Source organism: Pseudochaenichthys georgianus, chromosome 17 (genome assembly GCF_902827115.2).
Source record: "Pseudochaenichthys georgianus chromosome 17, fPseGeo1.2, whole genome shotgun sequence".
NCBI classification, from domain to species: domain Eukaryota; kingdom Metazoa; phylum Chordata; class Actinopteri; order Perciformes; family Channichthyidae; genus Pseudochaenichthys; species Pseudochaenichthys georgianus.
The window spans coordinates 7,850,389-7,864,570 of NC_047519.1; the positions used below are offsets into that span (position 1 = coordinate 7,850,389).

Genomic DNA, 14,182 nt, shown 5'->3' on the forward strand with positions numbered 1-14,182 from the left:
CACAGACCCTGCGGGCTGGTTAACCTCTTCAGTGCCAACAAAGGCCTTCAACACACTCAGTTCCAGAGTCACCGGATGTATTCAGAGAAAGTATTACATGAGTCTTTTAGGGTTAAGATTAACACATGCATCGATCAGATTGTATTAAGAGCACCCACCTTGCATAAAAGTCTGGAAGCAAAACTTGCTGGAGTTTTCACTGGAGTTTTTTTGAATACACCATACTTATGCACACACATATTTTCAACGACATCGTGCAGCGGATATTTTATTTATATGGATGACAAACTATATCAGAGAGTAGGTAGACCACATGAAATAAGTCATTTCAGCTATGCCTTCAACACGCGCGGTGTGTATGACTTGTAATGGTGCCATACCACAAATGTAAGCATAGCTGGGAATGAGGCCAAACTGTACTCAGACTTAAAGGGAAAGTACACCCCCCACAAGATAGTCCTCACACCTTGTTGTTAGCAGTTTTATGCAGGTCATTTGTTTTGCTACCTTATCACCGCACAAAAGGAAGCATGGAGGCTCCTATTAGCTCATCTTTAAATAGCTAACGCTAGAGCCGAGGAAGATTCTTTCTCCAGCCTCTGTTCAATAGCATTATCAAGATTATTTTTGTGTAGTGATAAAGTAGAAAGAAAAAAGTGACTTCATCAAACTGCTCTCAACGAGGTCTGTGGATGATCTCTATTAACCCGGTCATGTATTCTGGAAATATGTATTATTGTGGATTTTGTCAAATGTAATTATTGGTGTTTTGAGAACCACAAGCGCCAACTAGTTCCATTAAACTGCATTCACATGACTCGTCGTAAAACAGCTCTGCGCTGGCGTTGCAGTCGTGTTTCTAAAGAGAGTCCGCTGCTGCCACACTCGGCTAAAGAGCCACCATCGGTGTGCACACTGCTCAAACTTGTCACTGAGCATTCAAAATTCAAATTATTTCAATTTTGAATTTGTTACCACTGACCTTTCGACATGCAACCAATCAGATGAAAGCTGTATGTAGGGACCCAAGCTAACAGAGAAGGTTTCCATAGAAATGACCTGCGCCCGACCGCTTGGTGAGCAAAGAGATGGTCCTGGAGCATGTGAATGCAGCTTTATACTGGATGAGGCACTCTCTGGTGGGTATCTCCAACAATCACCATCCAACACCTAAACAGTCCAGACTGATAGCACTGCAGGTAAGAGGGGAAATATGTTTTTATATATTGGGGTGAACGGTCTCTTTAAGGTAGATTGGATGTGGCTCTAATCAGGACATGTTGCACTACTAAGCAACATACATCTTCCTACGATCAGGGAATCTTAATGTACTCTTAATAGTTTCCTTGAATTAAATCAGACTGCATTTTGAAAATGATTGAATTAGTAACATTCTTTAACCCTGGTCCGTATGAGGTCAGCTTCTCCTCATATCGTATTATTTTGCAGTAGGCGGCTGCTGATAATCGCAGATGAATTTCCTGTGTCGTGGACGGTCCAGTGGCTGGGCTCGGTCCAAAGCTCTGCCTGCCACTCCACACAGGAGTCACATGACTCATCCTCCATCTGTGCTTCTCTCCAGGTTCACACCTCACCTTCCCAATCTGCCTGCTCCAGTTCTCCCCTGACTGTCCACCTCCTCACTCACACACACACACACACACACACACACACACACACACACACACACACACACACACACACACACACACACACACACACACACACACACACACACACACACACACACACACACACACACACACACACACACACACTCTCCATCCAAACACACTCATTTGCTCTGACTATGCAAAGATTATCTGTGACTGTCAAAAAGGAGAAAATAGGGAAAATATGTATTTTGTTCATCTGCCTAAATCTGTTTTTTATTTGTCAGGGTCATTGTTGAATAAAAATTGTAAATGTAAAGTACTCAAAGAGGTTAAAATAGGTTATATTGATTCATTTGTCGCTGCACCACAGCTCTTTTCAGCCATCTGTTGCTATAGAGACGGCATTGGTTTTCCCAACGTGCTGCAACTGGAGCTGAAAAAAAACAGATCAAAAATATTCATGGGTGTGCCTAGCTCTGTGTGTATGCATCAGTGTGTATGTAAGAGCCTGGGCACGCACGTGCACACACCCACACACCCACACACACACACACACACACACACACCACACACACACACACACACACACACACACACACACACACACACACACACACACACACACACACACACACACACACACACACACACACACACACACACACACACACACACACACAGTGTTGATCTATCCATTCACTTAACTTTGAAGTATGAAAAAAAGATCAAGGCAGAGCCGGTTGTTTCAACATAAAAAAAGATGCCTTAATTTATTCATTTGTTCTCAAACAAAGACCTTTATTTGCATTTCATTTAGATCAAAATGAGTGCTTTTGATATAAATGCTCATACTGTGAGCAGCAAGGTCAACGCAGCCATATTCCATCTTATTTCATCTCATTTTCAAAAGGACATTCAGCATCTTTGACCAGAGGCACCCCCTCCCCCCCCCTGCAGCAGGTTTTCTCCTCATTCCACGACTAGATGGAAGCTGTCGAGGAGTTTCCCCCCTCTGAGGCATGAGCTGCTAGCACCATGAATACCCTTTTTGTTTCGTATAAACCCCTTTTCCTTCATCCCATTACATTTAAATACATTACCGGTATATTTAAATATATAAAATAATAGTTTTCAAATATAAGGACTTGGTTTGATCGTAATCCCTGTAAATTGCATTAACAGTTCATTTCCATAACTTTTATTCTGTCATTCCCACTCTTGGTGAGATTACTTTAGATATGTATTAGGTATAAGATGTAATAAATCATTTAACGATTTTGATAGCTTGAGCTAATTAATAACACAGACGCATTGTAAACCTTAGTAATCAACAACATTTTAAAACTAACTAATTCAATAAAAAAGTTCTTTCTTAGTAATTGTTACTGATTACAATTGCATTTATTTTGTTATTTAATTAAATAATTGCATGTAACGAGTTACTCCTGAACACTAGAATTGTACTGACAGTGTCCGTTCACGAAAGTTATCTCCACTTTAGGCTTACTTTCCGTTAGTATTAAATAAGAAAAGGTATTTCATATTATTGACCCCCAGTCAGGAAACTGATGGAGAACATACAGCCCCAGCAGCCTCCATTTGTAGATGTTTGGCAGTGCCAGGTTTTATCACTTTCAAATTACGGCTTGAATAATTCCTGCACGCCATACTTAATGTCACAGTTCATATATTCCGGAAGGGTCTATGTCAGGTGGCAGACGTCACTCCTCTCTTGTAGCACACTTCACAGAGGTCTCAGGTTAGACTTTGATGGCGCTGCCGTTAGCAGGTTTGCACTCGTTGCTGTAGAGGAATGTGGCGGCAATAACCAGCATTGCCCCCATGAAAAATAAACTACGAGAAAGGTGGGAACAGATAAAAAGAGAGAACAAAATAAAAGCATTAAAAGTTAATGTAAACAAATAATAATTGTGTGATGATCATATCATGTCATGTTAAGAGGTCTATGCTAGTAGCTAAGTGACTCTTATGTCGATAATTCGAGCTAAATGCTAACACCAGAATGCTAACATGCAGACAATGCTTAGATGGTATAAATGTCATGTTGTTAAGTAGGTATCATATTTTCATTGTTCACCATCTAATGGCATGTCATTCTTTTTTGAATGCTCATTGTACCCAAGTGGCAAACTCTGGGGCAGAGCCGGGAGGCCAATAAGGAAGTGCCACAAACTGCAGTTCATCCGATAGGCGATGGCTGCAGAAAGGATCAATTTCCACAGACCCCCATGTTAAAATGCCCAATTTTACAGCAGAAATAAACATGTTTCTGCCCCTGGATGCAATAAAAATTATTCGGGATATAGTTGGATTCCACCTTCATGATTATGAATTGGTGAGTGAATTGTTTTATAACGCGACCCTTTTATTTATATTAGGTCTTAAAGTTTTTGCATAAATTAGGGCGTGGTCATCTTGATGGACAGGTACGTGTCTCAGCACTTGTCCACTCTGCTAGGCTGTTAGCTAGTTGTAGTTACTGTACTTGATATATATATATATACATACAGTTTAGTTTATGATTCAGCCTTGGGTAAGACTTTTATAGTCTATGGCTATGACGCCCATATTGCTAAACGGGAGCAAATGTTAAAAGGGGACCCAATTATCCCAATGGTGGCCACCGGAGTCCGCCGGCCGGAGCTAACGGAGCCGCAGGGGGCTAGCTCCGGCCGCACGCTGCGGCTCCGTTAGCTCTGGCTGGCGTCCCGGCGGCGGAGTCCGGTGTTATAACTGGAGATCAAGAAATCCAGCGAAACGCGGACTTGGTTCGCCTGCAGCCCGCTGTAGTATTAGCTAAAGAAATTATGTTGAACAAGTCTTATTAAGCTGATCATCGCCACAATTGTTCTGCTATGTATACTTATTTTATTAACATGTGAATGACAAGCATTAAGAATAACAACAAATAGCTAATTCTCCTGCAGATTGCCTCGTGATTATGAATGTAACATTTATATAGTGGAACTACACTGTTTTATCAAAACGAAAGTGCCACTCAGTAACTTGGTATGCATGTATTTCAACAGGAAATGTGCAACGTAGATGACATTTACCAACACAGACTATATAGAAATATTTGTAACAGTTGTTCATGCGTTATTAAGTGAATATGGCATTAAAACACCTATGCTTTTTGACTGTCACATTTATACATTTCAGCATTGCATCACTAATTTAAGTTCTATGTTTTGACGTCACAGACACTACGTCCATTTATATATACAGTCTATGATTGTACCGTAACCATAGAAGTCCAAAAAACATCCCATTAGGCCGAAAGCCAAATACCCAGATAAAAAACCCTTCCATTGTTCCAAAGGCTCATAGCTCCTAAATACTGAGTATACAGTGGGTTAAGCCAATATGGCAAGCCATTCTATAGTTGTTAGATATTTTTGTCAATACTTCAACACAATATACTCGTTGAGCTAGATGAAAAATCACAGCATCATAAATGTATGATACATTACCTGGGAACCACGAATGTCATATATAATAGTTATATTTTAGTTTCAACTGACATACTGCAGTGTTTTCCTTAAACCCACACCTCTAGCATTAGTTAGGCATATTATGAGTAATTATTCTCAAATCCGAAAATGTAGCCTTGAGGGACTGTGGGTGAGCAGCATGATGTGTTTACCTTGTAGGGTTGAAGTCCTCCAACAGGAAGTATGAAATGAGTGTGGACACAATGATGGACAGAGAGGTGGCGAATCCTTTGAGGATGTTGTCTGCATATTTAATGACCACCGCTATGACCAACCCACCCAGAGCCTGCACGCAGAGAGTTTCAAATTACTCCAAACAGTGTACACTGAATTCATTTGATGACATTTCGATGAATGTAAGAATGAGAGAAATATAATGATCAAACCTGCAAGGCAACAACTGTGAAGGTGATGGTGTTGTAACCCTGAAACATTCCCGATTCTCTAACCCTCTCGCCGTCATAAACTGTCATTCCTACAATACCGAACACAAAGCCAAACAACCCTGAGGGGAAAAAGAGAGTAAATTGGTCAAATTTTAAAAAGCAAGTGTTATCGGTTTTCCTCCTTTGACATCCCCACTCTGCTCTGCCTGGAATACTGATAGACCTACTTTAGCTTGTTGCTAAAGTAAGGCTATGTGCTAGCTCAATCAATCAATCAATCAATGTTTATTTATATAGCCCAATATCACAAATGTTACATTTGTCTCAGTGGACTTCACAGTTTGTACAGAATATCAGGATGACAATACGACACCCTCTGTCCTTAGACCCTCACATCGTACAAGGAAACACTTCCAGAGAAAACCCACAGTTAAAGGGAACATGGGAGAAACCTCAGGGAGAAACCTAGCTACTGCTGTTAGCTAGTTAGCTGTTAATTCAGTTAACCGGCTTCTGTTCTACTTTTCACATCTCACATAAGAGTTTTGACTGCCAGGAGGAAGACATTTACAGACCCAGAGTGGGGTCTGTAAATGGCGCCAGTGTCAATGCAGAACAAGGTTAGCAATATTAGCTAACTTGCTATGTTTTCAGGATTAGCTCATGCTCTATTTTTGGCATGTTTTTAGCTTTTAAATCATAAGAAATGCTTGTATAGCCTTTGCTCTAATAATTCCTTTTAGAAAAAATGTATAGAGAAATAACAAGAATAACAAGAAAAAAAGAAAAAAATGAGGACAGTTAAACACAATAACAGTGTAATAATGAAAAGAAATTCATCAAAAAGTCTATCCCTTAACTTTCTTCAAGGGATCTTTATTATTACGCTCTATTCATCACAAAAGGCGGCCATTTTTTAAATAACAACAACTAAAGTGTAAGTTCAAAGTTAATACTTGGTCAAATGTTATATTTGGATTTTATTTTAGTGCAACAGAATCACAACTATTCTAGGTTCAACGTGAACACGGAATTGACATTCATAGAGAGGTTCATTTTTATTATTTCATATTTTTTTGTTAATTTCAAAGTTTGTTAATGAACGTTAAACAGTCGTTTAATAATTCATCTTTGTTGGTCAAACTCAGCCTCAAGGTGTCAAGGCTTAACAGAGTTTAACATGTACTAACACACACACACACACACACACACACACACACACACACACACACACACACACACACACACACACACACACACACACACACACACACACACACACACACACACACACACACACACACACACACACACACACACACACACACACACACACACACACACACACACACACACACACGCCTCCCAGTGGTTGCTTCGCTTGTGATTTTTCATGGTCACAAAAATCATTGAATGGAGAAGTTACAACAGGAGGAGAAAAAGAGGAAAAGAGAGTACGTCATCTGTGATCTTTAACCTCCTGCCCTCTGCTCTGCCCCATAAACTGAGATGGCCTCATCACACCAACCTGTAATTAGGGAGTGAGAAAGTTGTCTGAACCAACTGTTGTTGTTCTGTCCCAGCCACTTGGGAACAAAGAACTCTTTTGAATTGTTTGAGAGACCATAAGGGTCCAATAACAGGGCAAGACTGTAGCTGGAGAGACCAAGAGAGGGAGGGCCTTAATGATGGAAATAAAAGCAGAGATTGACAAATATTTCTCTGAATCCAATTAAGTTTTGTTACATGTTAGATCAACTTTCAAAGGGAACATTTTATTGTTTTCTCTTATTAAATGTATCATCATTTCATATCAAACATAAAAACAAGATAACATTTCACCAGATTGAAAATATGGTCATTTCAGCTTTGCTTTCCATAACCGTCTTCTGGTGATAAGTTAGCTATGTGAAAGTCCTTTTTCTTTACACATTCATTCACATTATTTTCAAATTAGGCTAACCCATAACAGCATAGTATTTTTTTTCATCTTCTGAAGTAGTGTTGAGCCCTCGTCACAAAGGAATACATACATATTTAATATATATATTTCATCTTCACAAGCATACACTACATTAGCTCCTTCAGTGTGAATGTAGAGTGGATGGGGAGTTTCATATGCACAACTGGCAGAGATGCTGCGATGAATGCATGACTAAAGAGGAACATTCAATAGAGGCTTGCAGCGAGAGATAAGAAGAGCCATTCTGCAAAAGTAACACAATTAGTGCTATTAGAACAAACTGGAGTGACACCTCCTTATCTATGAATATGTATGTGTCAACATTAGGTACGACAGTGAAACATGAAAATGTCAGTTAGGATTTTATGATGCTGCACATTTATACTGGTTGAATTACACCTTAGATTGGCTCTACTAGTTTGATCTAACAGCTTAGCAGATATATAGCAGTCAAAGCTGTTTTTCTGGTACAATCTTCTAAAATAATAATTTATGATGAGTACTCAAAAGCTGTAACTAAGGTATTTCTCAATCTTAATAAACCATTAATTAACCCTTAATACCAATAGTATCATTAAAGCCAACATTTGTGTTGCCAGGTTGCCAACATTCCCTTTCCCCAGCTTGAACTTTTCAGTTAAATGTGCTTTGTAGGCATGGCGATTTAGAAGATGTGTTGCTAAGCAGTGAGCTACAATAAAGAATTGTTATTGAAAATTATTAAACCTTTTTATCAGTTAATGTTTGTGACCAAAATAAAAATGAATTTGTGTCCACGTGTGAGGGCAGGCTGTTCTCATACAGTGTTCATTCAGTACTTACAGTATGCCTATGAAAAGTGGTGTGCTAATTCCTTTTCTCTAATTCTAACCAAGTCGTTTGGTTGCCTAAACAAGCACTGCTCAGGTGCGCTGTTTGCTTGTGTTGCTGGATATTTTTTGAAGAACCCACAAAGATTTAAAAAAGAACTATGAGGATATGTTGGCCAAACACACACAGGTTGCTGCTCTTTGTGTAGCACTAAAAGGGTTGTGTCATTTAAAGCAAATGCACCAGCACTTAAAATGGTTTGACTTATTAAAAGGTAATGTACTTGCAGGGTTATTTCTGTCTGAGTATGTATCTTCATGGATGATTGCACTCTTTGTAAGTCGCCTGGATAAAGGGCATTGTTAAATAATATGTAATGTTATGTAATGTAATATACTTCCTCACTGCAAATAGGGGGACCGTGGGGGTTTCTCAATCTCGAGTAAAGCTGCTCCAGAGCCACTATTTCAAGCATACTACGTCATCGAGTGCCGCAGAAGGACTGTTCCAATGTCCAGCATACTTGGAATTCTACCGAGCCCGGCGTACTTCGTAGCGAGAAATTTCGAGGCTGCACATGTGTAGACTCCGCGGTCTTAAAATCCCCACAATGCTTTGCGCACAGACTAATTTCCCCAAATCTGTAGCGGAAAATGTAAGGCGGGGCCTCTCATATGACGCACACCTGCACACCTGTTAGCTTGGTCCATTCTTCGTTTTCCGAGGCTAGGAAGTATTGTTGCCTCACTTCGGAAGGAAGACATGTGCTACCAAGCAAGCACCCCAGGTGTCCTGCTTTGTGTGGGACTGCTCCGAATTTTATTGTATCCAATGGCGGTGTAGAAATCAAGAGAGGGACCATTGCCTGCAGTCAGATGTCAACCAAGCAGCTCACACAAGGGCTCGCCAACCTGTCACCAGTCTCCTTACCTACACTGAGAAAACTGAAACGTTGACCTCAACTAAATGTAGAGTTAAAGTTTAACCTTTTTTATTTAAGGTTCAACTTTATATTATTGCTTTCAACTAACCTAATACAGTTATGTGAAATTTGTTGACATAATACATTTAATTAGAATCAACGTTTGAGTTTTTCCAGTGCATGTCACGCCCTACTGGAACAAAGCAGTACAAGCTACCACTGCACCATGCACTTTTTAGCGGAGTATGATGGAAACTATTAAAAGAAAAGGATTTAATCATGTGTGAAGCCAGTCGTAGGCAAATCCCATGGAGTTTTTCTTTGCAATCTTGCATGGAGGTAATATGATTTGAAGCGACACACTTAGGACTTAATTTCTAAACTAATGGTTTCAGTAGACGTTTTTATTCAATCCGTTTATATGGAGATTATATAGAAATTGAAAATGCCTTTCAGCGTTGCAGTACCTTGTCCCACATTGTCCCACACAAACGTACTCTTGTCCCAGATTTGGCTTGTTGGAAGATGTCCTGGCTCCAAAAAGTGAAACACTTTCTTCCAAATAACAACCCCTCTCTGTCTCTTTTTGTCTATTGTGATGCCCCTGTGGGTCCATCAGTAGAGAGGGTGTGGCTGTTCTGTCTGTGCTGCATTGGCTGCATTGATTGCACTGATTGCAGTAACTCAGGGCACCTGGGTCTGGTGCTCTGCAGCTATTTTAAAGCCTCTCTACTCCTGTCTGTGCTCTCTGCTTTTCCCTGCAGGCACTCTGGTTTGGTTGAGTATACTATGAGTTTCTTCAGTTGCTTTACTTGGTGTACTTCAACACTCTCACACACATACATGTCCTCACCCTGCATTTACATTACTGATACCACTGACATCCACACCTCATACTTTACTGGTTTTGACTTAATTTGATTTGTTTGTCCTAAATAAACATATTTTGTTAACCGTCAACATGGTGTGTCTCCTTTTTGTTGTGGCCTTTTGAGCCGGGTCATAACACTATACATGTAGCACTTGAAGTAAATCAACATATTTCATGAAGATAATGTACTTGCTTGATTCTTGCACCTTTCTGACTTGTATACAATTAAATGCATACGCATAGCATCAGCTGATTAAATGTAATGTACGTTTTCTCAACACATATAAGTCCCAAACATACGGAGGCCTTGGTCACTCACCCAGCTGTATGTTTCGGACCCACACACTCTGCTTAGTCTCCTTTAGGATTTTCTCAAAGTAAACTCCAGCAAAGCCACTGGACAAACAGGCCGTGAGCACAGCCATCAGCCCCACAAACTGTGAGCCTGCAGACAGGACCGCCTGCTCAGAGTCCACTTCAGACTCTGTGGGCCACTGAGGAAGGGGAGGACAGAGAGAGTGCTTTACATGTGTATAACTCACTTATGACTTAAACATCTAAGGAGTCTATTAAGACATATTCCATGTTAATGAAGCAGATAAGCAGAAAAACCCGTGTTTTCTCAAATTGCTCAGGGACTTGGTGCCGCTGGTACCTGCACTAGAGTGACTCCAGCCATGAGGAACAGTAGGGAGAGCCACTGGTACAATCCTAACCTCTTCCCCAGCATGGAGACAGAAAACAGTGCTGTGGTGAGGATCTTCAACTGGTACGTAACCTATGTAGAGAACGACAAAAACACACCAGTAAGATACAGATGGAGCACTCCAGATCAGACTCAAATGGGTGTGTCCCAGTCAAAAGCCCAGCGGATGCCAGTGGCTGGGGGTGTTGCCAAATTGCTAGAGGGCGTTGCCCAATTTCCCCATTATTACAGGATTACAGGATTTAACCATGAGATGGCGCTTCATTCACAAAATACACAAAGACACCTGGGTGGTGTAGAACTTAGTCTGTTTCAATGTTTGCAGCTCTGCAGTTGTGTTTGCTGAATACTGTAGCATTTAATCACTTATTTGTTACTGTATGGTTTTCACAAGCTACTATAAAGAAAAAACATCAATATTTTAGATCAAATAAAGTATATAGTTTGTTTTATGCAGTATATTTCTTGTAATATGGTTGGGGTGTTTTTACACAGTACAGTAGATTGAAGTAAATCAACTTATACATTAAGATAAGATAAGATGGACCTTTATTAATCCCGTGGGGAAATTCAGTAGTTCAAACAGCAACAGGGTGAGAGTGAAAAACAGGACAGCACAGATTCGCACAGATGAATAAAATCAAAAATAAGATGAGCGATACAAATAATAATAATGAGAAACTATGAAATAAGAAATGAATAAAACTAAATTGTAATTATCATATCATATATTATAATGTATTGTATTATTAAGTAATATCATACATTAACCCCATTATAGCAGATGCCACATTGAATGGATGAACACATGTATGCATCAATAATTACAACAGAGTATTTCTAAATACAAGTTGTAAAAATACTTATATGTATTTAATATTAACCCTTTGGAGTCGACCGTCACGCCGACGTGATCAGATCACATGACCTGTTCAAGCCGGTGCCGCATAAAAACAACAGTCCGGACAACATTGCCGTGTGTTTCTGTCGAAAGTACTGGCTTGAAACTATATCCCAGTCTTTGTTTCATGCAAAAGACCCAGAAAACACGGAGATACGGTGATATAAAGTTAATACATTTCAAAAGTATGAAAAATGGAAGCACATATTTGAATATCTTCGCCGTATTTGATCATTTTACGAAACGGAAAATACTGGAAACTGTAGATCCTGCTCAACAGGATGTATATGTGTATTTCTGTCGAAAGTACTGGCTTGAAACTATATGCCAGTCTTTGTTTCATGCAAAAAGACCCAATAAACATGGACATACGATGATATAAAGTTAATACAGATATATTTCAGAAGTATGAATAATGGAAGCACATATTTTAAGATCTTCGCCGTATTTTATCATTTTACGAAACGGAAAATACTGGAAACTGTAGATTCTGCTCAACAGGATGTATTTACCAGGAAGGGGGTGAGGTAATCAGGTAAACGGAGTGATACGAAACGAGACGAAGAGGGACGAAGAGGGACGGCGGGAACCGAAGAGAGACGGCGGGAAATGGAGAGAGACGAAGATATACGAAGACAGGCGGCGGGAGACGAAGAGAGGCTGCGGGAGACTGCGATTGAAGTAAAGTGACAGACAAACATTGAGAATTTAGATATAGTTAGATAGATTTAGAGTTTTGAAGATTCAACTATGATGAAGAGAACTCTGAACGTGAGTCAAGCTTTAAGCTTGTTTTTTGACATGGAGGAGGAGGAACCTGTGATGTTGCCAGGGTTGGGTTGTAACGGAATACATGTAACGGCGTTACGTAATCAGAATACAAAAATCAAGTAACTGTATTCAGCTCGCGTTACGTTTGAAAAACGAGTAATCTGATTACAGTTACTTTCGTAAACCTGAAGTGAATACATTTTGGATTACTTATTGGAATTATTGGTGGAAAGATTTCCTCACAACATTTAATATTCATTACTAAAGGTACAGCCGAATCATCACAGCGCACAAAACCTATTACCGCCGCAGATGGGCCAAAAAAGCGTTTGAAAAAAAATCGCGGGTCCGCTCAGTGAAACAATAACAACGAAACATGGAGGAACAAAAGTCTGCGTTTAAATCGCGTGTGTGTGTGGTTAAAACACATCAGCCTGCGGTAGCTCTTTAGCCTTACTAACAGGGCTGGACTGGCCATCTGGCATACCGGGCATTTTCCCGGTGGGCCGACGTGCCTTTTGGGCCGACACGTCATTTTTTATGAAGTCCCGGCCCATAAGACGGGTAGATTGGCCCTCTGTTTAAATGTTTTTAGTAATTGACACTGGGCCGGCCCAATCAAATCTTTAATCACCTCCCCCTTTGGCCGCTCGGTGTGCATAATTAAATCACGCCCCCAGGAGGTGAGCTGGCCGTTGAAGCCAAACTGCCTTTTTTTTTCGAGAAAAGAAAGAAGTTCGAGTTAGAAATGGCGAAGGCGAAGGCCAAATGAAAAGCAGAAAATTGCGGGCAAGAAAAAAGCAGGCCCTTCGTGCTGATGCTGCCGCTTGTGTCAAAATAGCCGACATGTTTAGTACAGGTGCAGGTCCATCTTCGTCTAACCCGTGGCCGATATTGGTGGTGAGGAAGATGATGAGAGGGAGAGAGATCAGCGCGAGTGGGGAGAGGGAAGCAGAAGCAGAAGCTAAGAAAATTAGGAAAAGATTATTACTATTAAGGTTATGATACTCTGTAGTTCTGGAACCCATTAATATCCCTTTGATGAAGCACTTATAAGGCAAGGCAAGGCAAGTTTATTTATATAGCACTTTTCAACACAAGGCAATTCAAAGTGCTGTACAAAAAATGAAAGACATTAAGAAAATGGCATTTAAAATCAGTCATTAAAAAGAAAAGCTAATAAAATAAACATTAAAAGAAAAATACATGGATAAAAGTTACAGTGCAGTCTAAGATATGCATAGTTCAATTAAAAGCAGCGACAAAAAGAAAAGTCTTCAGCCTGGATTTAAAAGTAGTAAGAGTTGCAGCGGACCTGCAGGTTTCTGGGAGTTTGTTCCAGATGTTTGGAGCATAATAACTAAACGCTGCTTCTCCATGTTTAGTTCTGACTCTGGGGACAGAAAGCTGACCAGTGCCTGAAGACCTGAGAGATCTGGATGGTTCATAATTTAGCAGGAGGTCAGAAATGTATTTTGGGCCTAAACCATTCAGTGCTTTATAAACCAGCAGCAGTATTTTGAAATCTATTCTTTGACACACAGGAAGCCAGTGTAAAGACTTCAGAACAGGAGTGATGTGATCCACTTTCTTAGTGTTAGTGAGGACTCGAGCAGCGGCGTTCTGAATCAGCTGCAGCTTCCTAATAGATTTTTTAGTGAGACCTGTGAAGACACCATTGCAGTAGTCGAGTCTACTGAAGATAAAAGCATGGACAAGTT

General features: G+C 40.2%; 1 protein-coding gene across 1 annotated transcript in view; it reads right to left on the bottom strand.

Moving 5' to 3' along the window:
• Positions 1-2,384: 2,384 nt before the first annotated feature.
• Positions 2,385-14,182, bottom strand: part of LOC117462528 (UDP-N-acetylglucosamine transporter-like) — a 39,658-nt gene continuing 27,860 nt past the window's right edge. The window contains exons 5-9 of the mRNA XM_034104788.2: positions 10,739-10,861; positions 10,403-10,577; positions 5,518-5,636; positions 5,284-5,417; positions 2,385-3,470 (exon numbers count right to left, since the gene is read on the bottom strand). Coding sequence (XP_033960679.1) covers positions 3,377-3,470; positions 5,284-5,417; positions 5,518-5,636; positions 10,403-10,577; positions 10,739-10,861 — 645 coding nt within the window. The 3' untranslated portion in view covers positions 2,385-3,376. The remainder of the gene's footprint in view (positions 3,471-5,283; positions 5,418-5,517; positions 5,637-10,402; positions 10,578-10,738; positions 10,862-14,182) is intronic.